At 37.8% G+C, this 21,882-nt stretch overlaps 2 protein-coding genes across 3 annotated transcripts; both read left to right on the top strand.

The window, feature by feature from the left end:
• Nucleotides 1-390: 390 nt before the first annotated feature.
• Nucleotides 391-17,189, top strand: LOC103714177 (putative UDP-N-acetylglucosamine--peptide N-acetylglucosaminyltransferase SEC). 2 transcript variants are annotated; one of them, XM_039128366.3, is made up of 28 exons: nt 391-954; nt 1,369-1,514; nt 1,729-1,827; nt 1,951-2,001; nt 5,767-5,883; nt 5,987-6,043; nt 6,603-6,722; nt 8,082-8,144; nt 8,244-8,322; nt 8,858-8,967; nt 9,070-9,123; nt 9,237-9,304; nt 9,390-9,492; nt 9,667-9,869; nt 9,983-10,079; nt 11,251-11,322; nt 11,411-11,487; nt 11,660-11,776; nt 11,852-11,936; nt 12,025-12,192; nt 14,914-15,024; nt 15,107-15,193; nt 15,281-15,408; nt 15,627-15,709; nt 15,999-16,104; nt 16,202-16,348; nt 16,432-16,552; nt 16,750-17,189. In XM_039128366.3, the coding sequence occupies exons 1-28, from the start codon at nt 711-713 to the stop codon at nt 16,858-16,860; spliced, it is 3,024 nt and encodes a 1,007-aa protein (XP_038984294.3). In that variant the 5' UTR covers nt 391-710; the 3' UTR covers nt 16,861-17,189. The 2 variants fall into 2 exon arrangements, with proteins under 2 accessions (XP_038984294.3, XP_038984295.3); XM_039128367.3 differs by having other exon boundaries at nt 403-954; nt 1,695-1,827.
• A 2,376-nt stretch (nt 17,190-19,565) lies between these two features.
• LOC148700566 (cysteine proteinase inhibitor 4-like) lies at nt 19,566-21,288 on the top strand. Its single transcript, XM_089926056.1, has 3 exons — nt 19,566-20,263; nt 21,006-21,073; nt 21,230-21,288. The coding sequence occupies exon 1, from the start codon at nt 19,808-19,810 to the stop codon at nt 20,180-20,182; it is 375 nt and encodes a 124-aa protein (XP_089782182.1). The 5' UTR covers nt 19,566-19,807; the 3' UTR covers nt 20,183-20,263; nt 21,006-21,073; nt 21,230-21,288.
• The last annotated feature ends 594 nt before the right edge of the window (nt 21,289-21,882 follow it).

Here is a 21,882-nt window from a genome sequence, read left to right as displayed (position 1 = left end):
TACTCCAACAAGAAGGTTTCTTCGTCTTTGTTGTTTTAAGTTGGAGCTTAGTTGTGGATCAGAACTCTAGATATAACCATCCATTCTAAATCACGGCTTTGTACGATCCCAGCAGCTCATTGCCGAGCCCTCCAGCATCGCCTCATGCTCAACATCTGGATCAAGCCGATCCCCAGCGCAACAATAAAATTCCAAAATTTTTATTCAAAAATTTAGTAGCATTTATATATAGAGCCCTCCAGCATCTTCTTCAAAAATTTTTATTCAAGATCGCTATTAACTCATGTGAAGCTAACAACTGGACCTGCCATAGGCCCCACTTTTAAACCAATCCCCGCGCCAGCCCGACCCAATCCCGCCCCCCCAAACCCTAGCATCCAGTGAGCCGATAGAGCCGATTGAACGGCTGATCCTTTATTCTCATACACAAAATTCTTTGCGTAGTATCCGTAACTTTTGCCATCCCCGTCTATTGCGTGGAGGCGACGCGGAGAAAGTAGAGTCGTGATGGACGAGGACTTTAGATACCATCGACGCATCAGGGAATCTAGGTTGTGGGTTTCTTCTGGAATCCGTCCGAATCTCCCGATCGCTCCCCTTGCTCCGATCCGATCCTTTTAGGGTTTTGAGGGTCGCACTTCTGTCCGGTCTCTCGCCGGCGTCCACCATCGATCTTGGCCGTCGATTCTAGGCTCTGGCCGGCGGAAACGATGCTCTCGCTGCAGAGCGACGCTCGGCAGCACCAACCTGCGGCGCAGCAGCAGCAGCAACTGCCGCCGCCTCCGCCGGTGGCGCCGCCGCAGCTGCAGCGGCTCTTTGGGGCGAATGCGGCCGGCGTCCTGGGGTTCCACAGGGTCCCCCTCGGGAGCGCCGATCTCGACGAGACGTCGTTCTCTCTGCAACTGCTCGATGTCTCCGCTGATATCAAGCCCTTGATCGCAAAACCGATCGAAGGTTTTCTCCTCTTCTTTCCGTTTGTTTTTTCAAATCTTTGCTTCTTCTTCCCCAATTCTTTCTGCTCCTCTTTCCATTTGTTCTTTCAAATCTTTGTTTTTTCTTCCATTTCTTTCTGTATTTATCGTTTTTTGGAATTTTTGATACCTTGAAGGAAAAATTCTTTTTTGGGCGCTCTCTGATCGCTGATTTCTTTTGATCATTTTACGAATCTACATTACGGGGAAAAGGATTTTTTTTTTGTTGTTATGGGGATATAAGTTTGGAACATCTATATCCGTTTTGCTTGTGGATGCTGAGGTAGAATGTTATCCTTTCCTTCTGAAAAGATGCTTTTTTGTGGAGTAGTGATGATATTTTTCTTAAAATTGATTGCTTGATGGGTGATGAAACTTTAACATCTAAATGATTTAGGCAATGAGGACATGCATCTGGCGCTTGCTCATCAGAATTATAAAGCGGGGAACTATAATCAAGCATTGGAACACTGCAATGCTATTTATAGGAACAATCCGAAGCGCACTGACAATCTTCTTCTCCTTGGTGCAATCTATTATCAGGTTTGTTTTTTCATGTTATCGAGGTTTTTTAACTCTTTCAGTTATTGATGTTGCTGTTTATCTGTTGATTTATGTTTACATTATCTTTTTCTGTTAGATTCTTAACAGCATCTTGGGTTGTTTTAGTATGCTTTCTTTCTTATTGATTGTGTTTCTTTCTTATTGATTTTGTTTCTTAAGCTTAGGGGAGTTCAATTCTGTTCTTTCATTTCAGCTGCATGATTTTGACATGTGCATTGCAAAGAATGATGAAGCTCTTGCTATTGATGCAAATTTTGCGGAGTGCTATGGAAACATGGCAAATGCTTGGAAGGTAAAGGGGCAGTCCCAAACTGGGTGCTTCCTGTGATGGAAAAGATTTAGCTACTTTTGTTAGCAGTATGTTTATTCATAACGATTTCTCATGGAAAAATTATATGCATATCTCTTGGTGCAGGAGAAAGGCAACATTGATCGTGCCATCCATTATTATCTGATTGCCATTGAGGTATGCATTCTCAAATTACAACTCTTTAATCCACTCATGGTTATTTTATATGATTTCTTCTTGTTGCTGTACCAAGATTCATGCACATGAATTGACTCACATATAAGAATTTAAGGCTACAAGGTTTGACATTGTCTATGGGTCAAGTATTATAGAAGAAAATTTAAATAATTTTTTTGTAACATACTGCCGCATGATGTCAAACATATGTAATATGATGCCAAATATGTGGTTAAGGAAGCCAGGAGCTGGAGGATTCTACCAAAAATCTTGGAGTCAACAAACCAGAGATACTATCTAACAATTTTTATGTTAAATGCATATATTTTGCCTCCAAAGCATGCTGCAAATTAGCAAGCCATTTTTTATGAAGCTGTAGAGCAAGATATGTTGCAATACTTACGCTAGTAAAACAAAATAAAATAGGAAAGCGCCTAACTTGTAAAGATATAGATTGTGAAAGGTAACTAGAAACTGTCAAGTTATAATCTGCACCATAAAGTTGACATATAAAACATTTCAAGCATGTTCTTTGAATGAAATTAGTCAAAACATGGGCTGAACTAATAATTTACTTTTGTGATATTATAGTCGGTTGATCCACAATAATTGTGGGGCTTGGGTGTTTAAGGAGTGAATTAGGGTCCTACAAAATTCCAACAAAGTGGTGAACTGGTGAAATATTAAGTAAAACTACTATCTTATATGATGTTGCAAATTATTTTCTTCCTTGTAGTTTAGATTCAAATGAGCAAAAATAGAAGGGTGCACTAGAAGAGTTCAGTCAAAGCAATTTAAATAACTGGTGATAAATCATATAGTTTGAAGGGAGGGAGCAAAGCACAGTGGCGGGTTTCCATAGATGAATTGAGTCCACTGTTTAGAGTTGGGGCTTGAGGACAGAAACTGCCAACTAGCCATGCTTTTTTTCTGCTTCTAACAGAAGACATTTACTTGCTTTTCATTATCATTCACAGGAAATGGAAATGGAAGAGAAGATATGGTTTTTTTAGTTATGAGAGCATTAGTTAAGGGTCTAACAAGCATTATGGCTCCTCCATTCAGCATGGTATGGTTGATTATTGTGATACAATTGAGGTTGGTGCAGTTGAAGTTCAGTGCGATATTTGGGTATATTCCAAGTTCACCATAATGATATTGAGGGCAGTTCGAGAGGTTCATGGGATAGTTCCTGTCCAAGTAATGCCAGCTTTTCTGAAACAATTGTTTGAGGTTTCTTGAATCAATAACAATGCAAGTGCAAATGTTTTCATTTTGTTTGCATAATTGGATTATTCAAAAATTAGTTAGATGGTATTCTTTTTGCTGAATAATTAATTTATTCTGTACCAAAATCCTCTTTTTGTTCGAGTTTAATTCTTGACTACTTTTCCTGCATATAATGTTTGCCTTCTAATAGAAGGGAAAAAGGAACATTATTATATTGATAGGGCTTGTTAAGTATGGATCAAGGTGCCCTAGCCTCCAGGTCGGTAGCGGTCAGGAGAGGATGTTTTGCTGGCCAAGTTTGGTTGGTACTGGTCGAGTCTCGTTGTTTTGAAAGAAAGAGAGCCTTTGACCCTTGTTTCTCTCTTTTCTCCTTGCTTCAATCATGGGACAATTAGGGGCTAAGACTCTTATATATATATATATATATATTATATACAGAGAGAGCGTCATTACATTTTGTTCAAGGCACAAGTATTATTTGCACCATTCACCTCACTATCAACTCAAATATGGTTAAGGACCTTAAGGCTTTGTTTGATTTGCGAGTAAACAATTCAGGATAACAGGGTTAATTTGAGCAAGTTGAACGGGAAAATGGAGGATTAAACTATTCTTCCTTTTTATAGGAATAACTTATTCTTGGTCAGCTGGGGTAAATAGGTTACGAAGGCAAAACAAAGTATTTATTGGTTACCGACAAGGTTGGTGGAATCGGTACCGGGGACCGTATCATTTTTTGGCGGTACGAGTTGGTACGGAGTTGCGCCGTGCTGTGCCGGGCCTGTACTAACAAAGAAGAGGACACACAGATCGTGAGAGAGAAAAAGAGAGAGAGAGAGAAAGGAGGGAGAAGGAGGTCGACAGATGGAGGCAGAGGCCGCGGGAGGCGGAGGCCAGTAGAGGCCGTGTGAGGTGGAGGCCGACAGAGGCCGCAGGAGGCGGAGGTTGGCAGAGGCCGCGGCGTTTGTCGGCGTTCGCCACTCTCTGCCAGCCTTCCTCTTCCTCTCCCTCCCTCCTCCGCTCGTTTCTCTTTCCTTCTCCTTCTCCAACTCCAGCAGTGGTTTTTTTCATTGCTGGAACCGTAATGGTGAGCCACCAGTACGGCTTGAAACGGCCTGAACCACTCGGTTCAGGATGGTTTCGCCAATCCTGGTTACCGACTTTTCAAAAATATCTGTTTTGGCTTTTTGTAAAAGTGATTTGACCAAAAATCAGATGAGTCTTTGGCTTAGGGATAGGATAATTAGGTTCAATGACTTTATTCCTTCTTATTTTTAAGCCAAATGCAGCCTAAAACATTTAAATATTCGTTACAAATTCATTTAAAACAACAAATGTTAAACAAAAATGATGAGAAAACAAAAGAAAGCATCTTAATGCGGTATGGGGATGCCAAACAATCCAAGTAGTCAGGATGGTAGCATCTTTGCATCGTGCTGACCTGGGTTCAGATTGATATGGCAGCCAAGTACTGGGATTTAAACTTGGTCATAATGAAGTGAGAAATTATCCATGGGATTTGCTTTGTTTGAATTGGTTGTTTGAGAATGCGGCTTCTTGCCAATTAGAGTACTACCCATAGTATGCATTTACAATATGTCCTAAGTCATTTTTGTTCACAAGAAACAACCATTTAGTTGTTTTTCTGTTTTTTTCATCTCTTCTTCTAGAGAGTATCTTTGTTGTCCCACTTGCATTCTGGGGAATGGAACAATTATTTATCTCCTCCTGTTTGACACGGTGCATGTATGTATCATAAGGTACCTGAATTTGCAAAGCTGGTGGAGGACAGTATGTTTTTCATAAACTGTACCAATATGTAATTATTTTCAATTTACAAATACTTAGTTATCTGCAGTAGCTAAAAAGGATAGGAAGGTATGGCTTCTTCCTGTTAACACTATGCTGAGGATGTCTTGAACACCGTCCCTCCAGTCCATATGGACTGTTTTATCCAGGAGATGTCTGTAGAAATGTTTGTTCTACAAAATACAAATTTGTGGAAGCATGGTATTGCTGTCAATTGAGAGTTTTCTCTTGATATAGGATTAAAATGATATCATTTTGTGGAAGCATGGTATTGCTGTCGTCTAAAGAAAATGGGTTTTCTAGGTGTCTTATCATTTTGCAGTGTACATGAGCTTAACGATTATCAAATTGTATTATTTTTATGCACTAATTTCTTGTAAAACTTTTTAAATGTATTTTGGTCCTAGAAATTGACTGTTTTCTTGATCGTTTTTTCCCAAATATTTGTGGAAGGTTGTGCACATTGGTATTCCAAAAAGGGGAACTATGTGTGAACAAGTTTGAGTGGAGCTATTCCTGCAAATTATTCCCGTGTTATTATGCATATGCACGCCTTTTATGTTTTATTGTTTTATATCTGCTGGGAGCATTATTTATTATCAGAAAGTCATTTGTTACATATTATTATTGCAAAGAATACATATTTTCTTTCTTCTAATATTATAAATTTGTTGTTTAAATGGGATTATCTCCTAACCTTGTTGTGCTGGTATTATGCTTTTATAGCTGCGGCCCAACTTTGCTGATGCATGGTCAAATTTAGCTAGTGCATACACGCGAAATGGAAGACTTAATGAGGCAGCACAGTGTTGTCGCCAGGCTCTTGCACTTAATCCTCGTTTGGTAACTAATTTTTTCTACTTGTCTGCTTCTTTGTTTCTTCTTCTTTTTATTTGATACACTTCTGATTTCATGAAACTACAATTGACCCCTTTCAAAAATGTAGGTTGATGCTCATAGCAACCTTGGAAATCTGATGAAAGTGCAAGGATTAATTCAAGAAGTAAGATATCATAGATAATAATATCTTTTCATAATGCTTGACTTATTGTTCGTTAGTGTTTTTTGAATTTGGTTTGTATGCCCTATTGTTTATCAATTATTTATTGTGGATAGAAAAAGAGAACATTGAATTAATATTAACAATCATTACACACTTTTAACCTTCCATGCATTACCGCTTTGCTGGCTGCCCAGGTTTTTGGTATAACTTTGTTGGCATTTTTACCTATGAGTTATGACTCTTTATATTTGCTGCTTATTTAAATTAATTTTATTCTAGTGATCTGTTGTCAAAATTGAGATGATAAGTGGGTATCTTATAGCTTATAGCTGAATTCTTGACATTGATATCTGACAAGAACCAGCTTGAAGTTATGGCCACATACGTCCTAGTTATTGAGACTAAGTGACTGCAAAAGGTTTTTTCTCCCGTGATTTTCCAAGATAAAAACTTTAATTTTTGTGGTCTTTGTATATAATTATTATTATATCATGGCGATTCACCGGTAGGTGCCAAAATTTATGCTTCACGCTTGTGTTCTGTTAATTTTTTTTTGCAGGCCTACAAGTGCTATGTGGAAGCTCTGCGCATACAACCTACTTTTGCAATTGCTTGGTCTAATCTAGCTGGTCTCTTTATGGAGGCAGGAGATCTCAATAGAGCTCTTATGTACTATAAGGTAAGAAGACCTTTTCTCCTCCTTTGATATTATTATTATTTAAGCATTTAGTCCGATGTGGATTTTTCCTCTCTACTTCCTCCTAGTTCTTTGATAATATTGTAGTACATCTGACCCTCTACATACCCTGCAATGATAGGAGCCTCGTGCATTGGGCTGCACTTTTTTTTACCTCCTCTCGGTTCAAAGAAGCTGCTATCGGTAGTTCTGGGAGTGTATAATTGTCATTTTTATAGTGTTGCAAAGAAGAATTCTGAAGGCTAATCCCTTTCCCTTGTCTACCTTGATCCATCATTATGTTATAGTTTCTTTCAGGCATTTGGATATGCTCTGGAAGTCGATCATTTTATGTGAATAGAAATGACAAAGCTCCCATGCTGACAAGGTGCTTATCAATAGCGATTGTGTAAAATTTATACAAAGACGTGAAACATACGAATTGATAACACCATTAAAAACAGAAAGTCATCATCTTGCCTCTAAAGCTTGCTTTTCTGTTATTTATCAAGATTATAATAGAAAAATATCGATCTCGTGAGTTGACTTATTTTGATTTTTTTTTTTCCTAATGAAGATCGTAGGTATTGAGTCCATTGGAAATATATTGAACAAATAACAGGAACATGGTTCCTGTGTTTCTTAGCTTTTGTTGAGAAATGAATTTACAGATTTGACTAGTTGAACGCATGGAAACATGATCACAACAGATAGTAAGACAATCTAGAAAAGGTGAAACTGTTGGAGGGCCTTGCTAAGTATTTATATTATGCCTCCTCCCTTGCTGCCTCAATCTTTGGTTGCGTGACTTACCTGGTGAACTTGAGGGCCTCTGCTCGCTTAAGAACAGTTGCCTATGTTGAAGTCTATTTTAGTGGAATTCTCTAATAAAGTTTTCAGCAAGATCATGTGGAATATAAAATTGCAAAGAAACCTTTGAGAAATTAAAGAAATGGAATTTCTTACTTACTGACTGTAGAAAATTTCAGAACCTTTGAGAAAATTAAAAAAACCATCCTTTTATATTGTCAAGTTCACTATGGTGCTGGGTTCCTTTTGTTAATCCTTCTCTTTTGTGAGTGCTGTTGCACAACATTGCTCATTCCATGAGTACATTCAAATCTTCAATTGCTGATTTTTAGCATCTGATATTCGTACTTTACTTACAACCCTTGGAGTTCCCTTGAACATGTTTGATGAGTCTAGTGTTCCTAAAACTGTTGTACTAGAGCTTTTGGATTTCATTTCTGTTGGCATAGCAGAGGCCACTAATAAAATGTCTTTTTAGATTTCATATACTCCACTAAAAACTGCTTCATGCAATATATTCAATGATTCTGACTATTCTCTATATATATTCAGGAAGCAGTTAAGCTGAAGCCAACATTTGCTGATGCCTACCTGAACCTAGGGAATGTTTACAAGGTAAGCCTTCATTTATGGTAACAATAATGTCAGGTTGGAACAACTGCTAGAGACAGTATCTGGAGAAGAATAAGTCTTTTTTTTGTTTGGTTTTTTCAGGCTTTAGGTATGTGTCAAGAGGCTATCATATGCTATCAGCATGCTCTGAAAGCACGCCCAGACTATGCAATGGCTTACGGTGAGTACTTGCATCTAGCTCCACAAAGGCATTTGTAATTGGCACACAGTTTTCTGTGTGGGTCACTATTAGAGACACATTATTCAGTAAAAATTAATCTTCAGAAATTGTCTTTGTTTTTTATTAAAAAGTTCCCTATACAAAACTTTTAATGTGGTAGTAAATTCATTTGTTAATTGCATAAATTGGTCTTGAGCTTTATGGTCTCCAATTCATGTTATTAAAGTTGATGAAAATTTAAAGCTGAGGGTGCTACTTTAGTGATCTTTTCACAGATGGTAGTGATTGGGGGTGCAATAAGTTCAGTTGGGGTAGACATACCAAGGAGGAGAGACAGCTAGTAGTCCCTAGCATATGAAATAAAACAGTGGAATTGCATTACATATCGTATCTATCAGAATCTTCTCCTTGATATGCATATCAGTTGTCTTCTTTTTAAATTAGAGGGGAAAACAAATGTGTGGAAAATATGCTGAAGTGGATGCCAATTGTGTATATCATCAACAATATAGTAGAATGGACATATTTGCTGCAGGAAACCTTGCTAGTACGTACTATGAACAAAGTCAGCTGGATTTAGCAATTCTGCATTACAAGCAAGCCATCAATTGTGATTCAGCTTATGTGGAGGCATACAATAATCTGGTTAGTTTCGGCTTCCTGAATAGTAATTTATAATACAATCTTTTGAGCATAGAATTCTTTGCGAACAAAAATATTTTTTGACTTCCGTTGTCTTACTAAAAGGGGAATGCTCTGAAAAATGCTGGCAGAGTGGACGAGGCTATTAGCTGCTATCAGGTAACTCTACTCTCACTTTGGTTTTTCTTTTCCATAACTTATGATTACTTTTTTCTTTTTATATAATTTCTATCCCTTATCTTCTGAAGTATTTTTGTATGAATTTTATGAAGTCATGCCTTGCATTGCAACCTAACCACCCACAAGCTCTTACTAACCTTGGGAACATACACATGGAATGGTGAGCTTTCAGAAAAGTTTGATGTTGTTGTTACATGGATAAAATTTATTGTGGTTAACTTAGAATAAATATTCTGAGCATGCAGGAACATGATGAGTGTAGCTGCTTCATATTACAAGGCAACTATATCTGTTACTACTGGATTATCTGCTCCTTTCAACAATTTAGCCGTGATTTACAAACAACAGGTTTTCGCATGCGTTGATTTTTTTTTTTGCTATAGTTATGAGTATATCATGTTATATTTACTTTTTAACAGATGAGGCCATTGATATTGCTATCCATTCTTTTTCACTTTATAACTATCTTTGTTGCCATATGAAATTAACTGAGTTCCTGGATCCCTCTTTTGTTAATAACAGGGCAATTATGCTGAAGCTATAGCATGCTACAATGAAGTCCTCCGTATAGATGCTTTGGCAGCTGATGGACTCGTCAATAGGGGAAACACATTCAAGGAAATGGGTAGAGTTAGTGACGCAATTCAGGATTATATTCGGGCAGTGACTATCAGGCCAACTATGGCTGAAGCTCATGCAAATTTAGCTTCTGCATACAAGGACACGTAATATTTTTTTAGAAATTTATTTATTTATCAAAACAGGTTTTATAGACTGTTAATATTTATTTTTTAAAAAGAATATTTTGATACATTGTCACTTGTGGGATCATTTGCAGTGGACATGTGGAAGCTGCTATTAAGAGTTATAAACAAGCATTGCTGCTACGTCCAGATTTTCCTGAAGCTATATGTAATCTTCTGCACACCTTACAGGTGAGCATATCCGGGTCTCAATGTGCATGTCACAATGCATTAAAAGGGCGGCTAGGGTTTCATAGGGGATAGTACATAGCGGGTGCTATTATCTCAAAATGGTTTGCTAAAACTTAACAATATTTTTTCTTAGTAGGTATCAAAAATTTATATTTATATCTTCATGCAAAAATTAATGAAAAAATTTCAAGGTCAACGCGATAAAACATCATCTTCCAAACATTATAATATCATGTCAAGTAAAGGTCTACCATCTAATGACAAATAACATCATCCACCAAACATAATATCACTATTAAGCTAAAACGTCCCCAGTCATATAACATCAACGATCGAGTAAATGTCCATAATCATTTGATATCAGCCATAGAAGAAACATGCCACAATCATATAACATAATTCGCCAAACAAAACATCATCATAGGTAATACTCCACTAAACTTTCGGCAAAAAAGTCAAATAACAGATTGATGCTTGATCATCTCATTGGTCGGTCGTCATCTGCCACTTCTGGGTGGTATGCTCCTTGAGCATCAGAACTAGAGGTATCTGACTCACCTGACTGGAAATCAATTCAGCTTGCTATGGAATAAATCAACTGTTTTCAACCCACAGAGTAGCAGCCAGTATAGCGGGTCTTCCCCCAATACATTAGGTGCTTCGTACCCAAGTGTCATAGAGCACCGCTATGATGCTCAGTGTAGCAGTTTTGGGTCGAAACCACTATAGTGACTGCAGCAGCTGAATTTTAAAACAATGGCATTTTGTAATCAATAAACTGTTAAAAAACTCTTTGTAGTGTTTTTCTCCCTTTGCTTCCCCTGGTAGTCCTAGGGGAGCTTTATTTTGAAATTTGGTTGTGGAAGACATCATAGACAGATTGGTATTTGAAATAATATGATCGACACCTATGCAGTTTAGCAGGTGTTTGGGGTATATTAGTTCAAACAAGTTTCTGAACATTTTAGCATGCTAGAAACTATCCGCAGGCCAAGAATCTTTCTAAGAAGTCCTGGTCCATTTTGTGCTACCAACCCATTTTTACCATGCTTTGGAGTTAGACATTAGGGTCTAAGCTACAGTAGGTGAAATTATGATCACTTATGGATTCAATAGTGAGTCACCCATTTGCTTTCCTTATCTGACTCCTGTTTTAAATATCATTGTTCAGTTTGTGTGTGACTGGGATGATAGGGACAACAGGTTTGCAGAAGTTGAGGGAATCATTAGAAGGCAGATAAAGGTTTGTAATCTTGATGTTTTTTGTTTTTCTCCTCTGTGTGTTGGAATTGTTTTATAACGATTTTTACTAACGCTAGCTATACCTTCAGATGTCAGTTCTTCCTAGCGTGCAACCATTTCATGCTATAGGCTACCCAATTGATCCGATCCTTGCATTGGAAATTAGGTGACCTTTTTTTTCTCTGAGTTTATTATTTTTTGTGTTCTTTTCTGGTAAGATATATCCTTGAAAACCTTCATTGATGTACTATACTTCTCCTTTTTACTTTAACCTAAATTCACCGTTCAACTATGTAAAATATATATCTGAAGCTGTGTCATCTTGTTTTCATTTCTAGCCGGAAGTATGCAATGCATTGCTCTTTAATTGCTTCTCGTTATGGACTTCCTGCCTTCAGACATCCCCTTCCTATTCCTGTGAAGGCTGAAGGTGGAAGTGGGCGACTCAGAGTGGGGTAGGTATATTACATGTTCTGCTTATTGCCCCCACCCGGTATCTGTGTTTCTTATTTAACTGTCCATGGTTGCAGATATGTGAGCAGTGACTTTGGTAACCACCCTCTTTCGCATCTTATGGGATCTGTATTTGGAATGCACAACGGAGAGAATTTTGAGGTTCACTGGATTTTCATTCACTCTCCTTTCAATGACCACTTTACTTTTATCTCTCTGTTCATCTCTTATCGACAAGCTTATTTTGCAGGTATTCTGTTATGCCTTGAGTCAAAATGATGGTAGTGAATGGAGGCAACGTATCCAATCTGAAGCAGAACATTTTGTCGATGTTTCTTCCATGTCATCTGACATGATTGCTAGAATGATCAATGAAGATAAAATACAGATCCTAATCAACCTTAATGGCTATACCAAGGTATTCCCTGAATTTATTTTCAGACGGATCTTGTAATGCTACTCTTCATTTGTTGCAACATATAGTGTTGGCAATTCACAGATACCTTTAAAATATCTTGATATATCTGTGACTGTTCATTATATTCATTCCTTAAGCAACATTCAAAGTTCAGAGTCTTTAAGCAACAATCTTTAATTAGTGCTCTTTTGCTTGATTTTGGTGCAACAAATTTGTAATCCCCTATTTATTCTTTTTGTATCATTTCTCTTTGATGTTATACGTGTAACTATTTGGTCTTCACCGCCCAAAAAGTTACATGTAGGGGTTGAAAAATCTCAACACACGGTTAGCCATTAAAAAATATATAAAAAAATCTTTCAATGTGATAATTTTCTTGTTTATAGATCTGAATGTAGTCAATGGAACCATGCCCAATGGCAGTTTGGTCCATCACCATCGAGCAATCTCAGGAGTGGAAATCTAATCTTTATTTGTTTTGGAAATATAACATGATTTGCCACAAACCTTAAGACTTGGATTCAGTTTATCATTCTTCCAGATTTCCATATACTGTCATGCTAAGTTATTTGCCAAGTATGACTTCCCAAACTAGTTAGCCAAGATGCAATTGTGATGATTGATCTAACTAAACATTTTGTTAAGTAGTTGTCTGAAGTTCGAATTTCCTATTGTTTGTAATTTTTGTACATAAAATTAGTAATTTATATTTTCTCCCTATAATTTTTTATGATGTTTGAAGAAGAAAATATATATTCATATGATAATAATGCAAAAAAAAAAACAGCATGACCATGGCTTAAAATTCTATAATGGGCTCTAAAGGATCTCCAAAAAATGGAGAACATATAAAACCTTTAATTTTCATATATTTGAGTGTCAAAAGTTTATATTCCTTAAGCTTGGATAAATATATGTGCCTTGTATACTTATGCATAGGAATTTGGTTTACCCAACACATTGGAACAAAGTAAGAAGCAAGTTCCACTGTACCGGTACCGGTCGGCGTACCGGTGGCGGGCGGTACCGGTATGGTATTGGTCCGTACCAGTTCCATATCGGCCTGTACCGGTTCCATTGAATGGCCGAATTTTGGGGTTCCACATACCGGTCTCATACTGGTTCCGTACTGGTTCTCCAACGATAAGCTTTCGGTATCGGATTTTACGCTGATTTGGTACCGATTTAGGGTGGTACGGGCCGGTACGGCAGACCTTGGTAAAAAGGAATAGAAATGGAAAAAGCAGAAATTGATAGATTATGAAATGAAGTCAAGTCAAAGAGAGGCTATTGTGCATAATTATCACTGAAGAGAAAATCTACACGAAAGATCATTGGGCTTCCCACTTCATACGTTAGATGGGTCGGCAACTTATTTATGAAGAGGGAGAAGGGAGAAAATGGTAATTTAAAATTGTAGAAGGAATAGCTTATATTTCTTGTTCTTTGATTCACTGAAATATTCGGTAATTTTTTTGTTTTTCGAGGATATGGAGAAATTACCCCTTCAATCTAGAAAAAAAATGAACTTTTTGTATTCAACAAATTATGAACGTGGAAACTTTTTAAAATATTGATAGCTCATTCCATATTCTGATGTTAACCTGCAAACCATACGACTGGACAAGGTAAAGTTGTTGGCCTTTGAAATTATTGCAAGATCGACTGCGTCCACTATTATTCTAGGAGATATACATAGATATATGTTTTCTCATCCATCCATTAATGCATGTATCTATTTATCCATCTATCCATCCATACTTATGTACTTGCAGGTATACATATACATATACATTTGGGTATATGTTTCTATATATGTAAATGTCCTTATATGTGTTGATTATTTGTGAATGCATGCGATGAAGTTATATGGGGACGGGAAGGAAGTTGGTTTTTTCTTTTTTTTTAGGTGGTGCATGATGGTTGGTTTATCATGAAAGTAAAAGCCTGAGAAATTGAATAGGTTTGTACATGTGAAGCTTGTAGGTTATGGTTTGGTTTGATGAAAATTTAAAAAAATTGTCAATCTGAAAGTACTGTACATATCGATGTCTTGACTTTGGGTACGAATCAGTAGCGAAGTAAGGACAATAATACTAAATCCTTGTAAATTTTCAAGCTCAATGTATAATAAATGCACTTTATAGAATATATGTTGAAAGATGACTGAATTTTAAAGTGTTCAATAGAATTGGAATGGAGTGCCTACCAGGTAAAAAGGTGTCTGATTGGTGCCAGGTGCACCTCACATAGTATCTTGCAAAGTGTTATGCACCTTGGCCACGGCGCTGCCCAAGTTCCTAGGTCGGACCAACTAGGTGCCTATGTGGCTGCCTGCGATAACCTTGGGCACTTTCATTTATTTGAATGTCAAACAACCCATGTGGATGGTTAACATGAAAGTGCTGCGTTAAGGAATGGACTGGTAAAAAAATATTAATTACTGCATGCATGTGATATTATCCTTACGGGATCTGATGCCTTTTAATTTTACTGACGAAATGAAAACAGTGGCTTGTTTAAGTTAAGTGCAAGCTTAGTTTTAAGTTTTTTTTTTTGTTTTTTTGTGTGTGTGTGTGTTGTTTGGGGGGGGGGGGGATGTAAATGAAAGTTTCAGAAGTTTCAATTGCCATGTAGATAATCTTCTCTTGTATTCATGTTAACAGTTGATTATTCTCCCTCATTCATGTTCCAAGTCGTTTTTGTAATTCTGTTGTTCAGGGTGCAAGGAATGAAATTTTTGCCATGCAACCAGCGCCTATCCAGGTCTCTTACATGGGTTTCCCTGGGACGACTGGTGCAACTTACATTGACTACTTGATTACCGACGAGGTCCAACAGATGCCCTTCTTACTTTCTTATCATGCTTAAAAGTTGCTGTTTTCCTTATGGTCTCATTTTTCTTTGATGACAGTTTGTTTCTCCCACATGTCTCTCACATTTTTACTCGGAGAAGCTTGTCCATCTTCCTCATTGTTATTTTGTGAATGACTATAAACAGGTAATATACATGTAACACGTGTAAACTGGTGCTCTGTTGTTGAGTGCGGGACTTATTATAATGCTTTTTTTTAAATATAATGTACAGAAAAATCGTGATGTTTTGGATCCAGTCTGTCCTCATAAGCGAGCCGATTATGGTCTACCCGGAGATAAATTTATTTTTGCATGTTTTAATCAGCTCTACAAGATGGACCCCGATATATTCAATACTTGGTAATGTTTTTAATCCATCACAGGAGCTGCATCTGTCATTGTAGTTGTCGTTTTGCTTCTTTTTTGTTATTATAATTGAGATTATACATTACACTTTAGTTGGTAATGCATGATGGAGGGTATGTACCTGGATATTGTACAAAAGATAAATTTACCTATTTGGCGGTCAAGTCTTCACAATACCTGCTGAGAAGCTGATTCATACCATCACTTTGCAGGTGCAATATTCTCAAGCGTGTTCCAAATGGTGCACTGTGGCTGCTGAGATTCCCAGCAGCAGGTGAAATGAGACTGCGTGCATGTAAGTAGATTAGTCTTTCATTGTTGATAGAGAACTGTTGCATGTAAGTAGATTAGTCTTTCATTGTTGATAGAGAACTGTTGAGTGCTTGCTCAGATGGTATCACCTTTTGCTACTGGGGCAAGGGTGCGGGGATTTGATTCCGGTTGGAGTCAGCCCCTCGAGGGTGGGGTGGGTATAGGGTAGAAAAGGTAGGGTTGTCCATCTCCCTATGACAAACTCTTGTACAATTCCATACAAATTGTTTCATGTAATATTTTCTCTCACACAAGTAATCTTTCTTATGCAGATGCTGCTGCACGTGGAGTGAGACCTGATCAGATCATATTCACGGATGTTGCTATGAAGAATGAGCATATCAGACGCAGTGCTTTAGCAGATCTTTTTCTTGACACGTGAGCAATTTTTCTCTGAATAATTTTATCAAGTATGCAATTGATTTGGAATATCAACTTGGCCCTTATACTGGTAATATGTGGTTTGAATGGACAGGCCCCTTTGCAATGGTCACACAACAGGAACAGATGTATTATGGGCCGGTTTGCCCATGATAACACTTCCCCTAGAAAAAATGGCTACCAGGGTTGCTGGTTCATTGTGTCTAGCTACTGGAGTTGGGGAGGGCATGATTGTTAGCAGGTAGCTTTTATTTAGCATATTCTGGTTCTTATTGTTTGTAGAATGACTACTGAACTTCATGCTATTTTTCGTATTTCTTCTAGCCTAAAAGAATATGAAGAAAAGGCTGTAGCTCTGGCTGAAAATCCTGCAAAGCTCCAAGCTCTTACCAATAAACTTAAAGCGGCGCGAATGATCTGTCCTTTATTTGACACAGCAAGATGGGTGAGTTAATATGCTATTTAGTCGTCACGAATTTGTTTCTTTTCCCTCCTGCCAGGAGCGTCTTACGCATACATCGTTGATTAGTGAGTATTATGTACGCATGTGTTTGTATGCACGAACACCCAAACATGCATGCAAATATATGCTTCAGCCACAGTATATGAGGACAAAATACTGAATGAATTCAAATACTGCAGGTGTGCAATCTGGAGAGGGCATACTTCAAAATGTGGAATTTGTACAGTTCTGGTAGGCATCCACAGCCTTTCAAAGTAACTGAAAATGATGCCGAGTTCCCATATGACTGATAATTCTGTGGAGGCGGCCTTGTGAATAGGTAAAGAGGTTCAGCATATCACAAGAAGTGTTGTAGTTAATATTCCAAAGATGCACTGGGATGTATTTGCACATCTGTGGTGTGGAAGGAGAGCAAGGATTGTCTTAGGTTTTGCCCTTTCTGAAGAACCAGATATCTGAAGTATTGGTAAGGGGTGGATAACCCTCTACCGTTATTCCAGTCTATACATCTAAATTTAATATTTGAATTAAAAAGCAGGAATTGTATTTGAAGGGTCTTGACATCACTCAATATCCAAAATTTAACATCTATATGAAGTATATTTTGTTACAGTTGCAATTATGTTGACTTTGATGGGCATGTTATTGTTACCATGATATTTCGAAAGAATCTTTGAAGAGCATCTGAGGAAAAGGGTGGTTAGCAAACATTGGAATAAAATTTGCTTTCATTAATATGTTCATGGGGGATCGGGGGAGAGGCTGCATGGTTGCATGAAGCCTTTATATTGTTAGTAGTGCTATTTGATTGTTCTATATAGGGATTGATTGTACTTCTCTCAAGGGGAGAGGTTTCCATTCCTCTCTATTCCAAAATTAACAACAAAATTAATAAGGGGCATCCAAATTGTGGATCCCATTGAGTTTGATCTATATCATTAAAAAGTCTAGAAATCAAAAATACATGATTTGGCTCTCTAAACTATGTAGCAAATGGGTGTAAGAATTAAATGGTTAAAATAGTACAATATCATATTTTGCTATGACTTATACATCAAAATATACTAATTTTTACTGACGCTTATTATTATTTTTTACTTATATATATTTTAATAATGTACATCATTGTTTGTAGGTGGATTTTTTTCGATTTAGATACTTTATGATGTAGTATACTAATACAGTGGAAACTATTGATTTTTGTCTTTATAGGATATATGGGTTATTACTACCAAAATATGTGATGTTTGGTTTCTATGTATTTGTAGTGCTATAAATCATGATTAATGGTATATATTTTTGATTTATATATCTTACTATTGGTTTTGGAATCAAGAGTAATTATATTTCTTTTGGGAGGAGCATTGTGCCGGTGAATCTCTCCGGCCGGAAAACATGATACCTTTGAATATTATACAATAAACGCTGGACTTTCAAATTATATTACTAGCATGAATGATCTAATCATGACCATCCAATTCAATAGTGCTGGATTCTGGTAAATTTGTGTTGTTTTTGGTTATGAACTTCCTCAGAATCTTGCTCCCGCTCCAGAAGTGCAATTCTGATTGAGTTCTTGTTAATTCCTTTTCTGTGAAAATCCTTGGCGAAGTATTGGATAAGGCAAAAGATTGGATGCAGAAAATGGTGGCGGAGTCTCTTAAGTTTTCTTCTCTAGAGTTATTTTTATAGGAAAAGAGAAAAAAAAAAGGTAAAACGCTGAAGCGCCACCTCAAGCTTCATTGCAACAATGAAATAAGCAGCAGATATGGAGGTCAGAAAGGAAAAAGGGAAAATAGACTCCCTCCCCAAACGACATCAGAAGCAAAGACTACGCGAATACAAAAACATCCAACATTTCCTTGATTTATGCCTACATAGGTTGACAGTCCCATGATGGATGAGACTTCATAAGTATGGAGAAGGCAGGGAGTGAGTTGATGAAGGATTCCTTGTCATTGTGTAGATTTACCTGCAAATGCTTTCTAAAGAAAATTAATGATGATCTCTCGAAATAAAAATCGATACTTCTGATAAGGATCTGACATGCATACAATATTTAGAGAGAAAAGACGCATTTTTGAGATTCTTTGGAAGCATTTGGAATCCAGTGTGCCTGAGTGTATTATCATCTTCATCGTTGTCAGCATTGTCGTTATCTAGTGTCAGAAATGAACTCATGCTATTGGGAGGCGTGATCTCATGCTAGCTTGGGGTTTTGGATGTGTTTTAGATTGCCTTCCGGATAGGGTCAGAAAAAGAGCACTTTGTTTGTGTTAGAATTGAGGCTGGTGCTGCTGCTGCTGATGCAAGTGCTTGCTGCCGGAGGCATATCCTTTAGCCTGTCATCCACTTTGTTTCAATCTTTTGATGGTTATCTGGTAGGTTCTCCATGCCTGAGAATTGTTCTTATTATTATGATTACTTTTAGATCATAACTAATGTCTCCTGTTTCTCATAATATTGGCAGTTTCATAAATGGATCCCCTGACATTTAACAATATTGCATGTCACCCCAAGCATTACAGTTCTTGAACTTGCACATTGAGATATATCAAAAATTGTCACTTGGGGGTGGTGGTGCACATAACAATTGTACTATTGAACAGATTTGTCGAATAAAAGACGAAAAAGATTTAACAAAAAGGCTAAAAATACTTAGTTAAGTGCTCCAAACTTTATCATTCATTTACCTGCACAAATCCCAAAACAAGCAGCGTATAATCTAACGTTGCATGGGTGCAAAAGAAAGTAAATTCTTCTCTGATGGAAGGCAAAAAAGAACATCTCCATGACCCTAGTTTACGTATGAAAATATTTCATATTATTATATCACAACATTACACAACGGATGTCCCATCCTAACATGATAATGCTGTGATATATATCTATATGTATATGTGTGTGTATATATATATGTATGTATGTATATACACACATACATATATATGTATGTATGTATGTATGTATAGGTGTATATATAAAGTGATGAAACCATGTCTCCAGCCCATAGATGATGCGCGAGATAAGAGCGAGCGAGGCAGAAAGAGGACAAGGGAACCGTCCACGCCATCCCGAGACGCGGCACGCCGCTCGCCCCGGCCGGACCTCAACTTACGTGTCCGATATCGTCATCCTCCTAACTGCATCACTCTCATCCCCTCTCTCTCTCCCCCCTATTTCTACTCCCCCCTTTCACCCTACAGAAGCCCTCTTCCTTTCCCTTCTTTTCTCGTCATGGCTTCCTCCTCCTCCTCTCGCATCCTCTTTCTCCTCCTCGTTCTCTCCCTCGCCGTCGCTTTCTCCGCCGCGACCTTCCAATTGGTCGGCGGCCGGAAGGAGGTGCCGAACGTGGAGTCCGACAAGGAGGTCCAGGACCTCGGCCTCTTCTGCGTCGAGGAATACAACCACCGCCGACGCGTCGGCGGCGAAGAGCTCCTGACGTTCTTGCGGGTGGTGGCGGCGGAGCGCCAGGTCGTGTCTGGGATCAAATACTATCTCAAGATCGCCGCTCGGGACGGCCGCGAGGTAACCTTCGACGCCGTCGTCGTCGTCAGGCCCTGGCTCGACTCCCGCTTCCTCCTTTCTTTTGCCCCCTCCTCCGCCTACTGAAATCGGATGCGGTCACCGTTGGAAGGAAGCTTTGAGAATAAGACTCAAGTGTACGACTTGCAGCATATATATATATATACGGTAAGAGAAGTCAGTCCTTACTCCTTAGTCCTTTATATAAATATATATAAAAGGAAAAAAAAAAATAGGGCTTGAGCTTGAGCTATGTTGTGTTTGGATGTCTACTATTCTAGAGCTTTTCAGTTTTTTTCCCCTTTTTACCCACCAAGTATGTGTAATGGAAAGGAATGTTAACTAATTACTGATATTTGGAGTTCATTTTGGAATCTGGATGCTTTATTAATTTGTTTATTTGATGAAGTGACAAATGGTACTTGGAGAAAACTGGTGAGGAATAATACCTTCTCCTGGCTATAATATTTATGCTTCTTGGCTAGTAGGTGTGACTCAATTGATAAGTTGGATATGGTTTGTGCATACACTTTAACATTTCTTTCTACATCCATTGTGTTCATGTCAAAGTATGATTCATTTTACAGTCTAGAGTGCTTTTTGGCCAACCAAGACAAGAAATCTTGTCCATCCAATCTTTGGATGAGAGTATTTATCAAGAATGATGAATACTTTTATATTAAATATTAACGTAAATATATGGAAGCATTACTTAATGACTTCTCAATTTTGGCCTTGGGATATTTGAGACTTTTTTTGTCAAAAAAATTAATTAGATCCCTGATGTTATATTTTGTTATGCAACCCTTACCATCCATCTTGTCAAGAACATAGTTAACAATTATCTTTAAATGACAAAAAATCTCACTCTCTCTCTCTCTCTCTCTCTCTCTCTCTCAATGGCCATCAGGCACCGGAGGAGAAGATAAGGAGGGATCTTTTTCCTAGATCAGTTTCTAGTTTTCTTTCTCAAGCTTGGTTAGTCTTCTCTTCCTTCTTGTTCTTGGTCTTGCAGATGGGTACTTCTTGTGTTCTTGTGCTTTTTCCTCTCCTTTTCCTCTTTCTCCTTTTATGTTTCTTCTCTGTTGCTTTTGTTGACATTATTCTTCTTCTTTGTTTTCAAATTGGAAAAAGGACATTGCAGCATTGCTTTTGGCTTCTATATGAGTAGGTTGTGATGAATCCTGGACAAGGGTTTTGATACCATATCAAGTTGGCTGTATTTTCTTGATGGCGAGGCAATCTTGTTCTTTTAGAGGTGATCTTTTGCAGGCATTTTGATTTATTAATTATCAAGAATGGCGGAATCTAAGCCTCCCTCTGCCCTCTTCCCCTTCCCTGCTTTTCTAATTCCTAGGCTTTTTTATTTTTCAACATCCTATCTTCTAGGGTTACTGCAATTTCTTTTTATGCTTAGTCTTGCTGCTTAACAACTCATTAGCAACATAGGATTCCAGGAGCCCCTCTTCTCCGCCTCCTCTCTCTCTCTCTCTCTCTCTCTCTCTCTCAAGCTCTCTATTGATCACAGGTTTTGGAATATTGATTGATGATCTGATGGGTAATTTTAGCATTTTCCGGATGAGAGAAGGAATGCCGAACATTAGATTAAAAGTCCCAGCTCAAATAGCACAACGACATAAGCCCTGTTTGGGAGAGCTGTTGGCAGTAAATCTTTTGGAAGTAGAGCTTTTATAAAAAACTATATGCTATTTGGTAACTATATTTTTAAAGTATTGCGACACTTTAACATGAGTTTGGTAAACAAACTGAGAAAATACTTTCGGTAT

This window comes from Phoenix dactylifera, chromosome 11 (genome assembly GCF_051530095.1).
Source record: "Phoenix dactylifera cultivar Ajwa chromosome 11, Ajwa_hap1_PhDact_Kaust_v1.1, whole genome shotgun sequence".
NCBI classification, from domain to species: Eukaryota; Viridiplantae; Streptophyta; class Magnoliopsida; order Arecales; family Arecaceae; genus Phoenix; species Phoenix dactylifera.
Note: the sequence above shows the minus strand (reverse complement) of the source record. Positions and strands in the feature narration are given on the sequence as shown.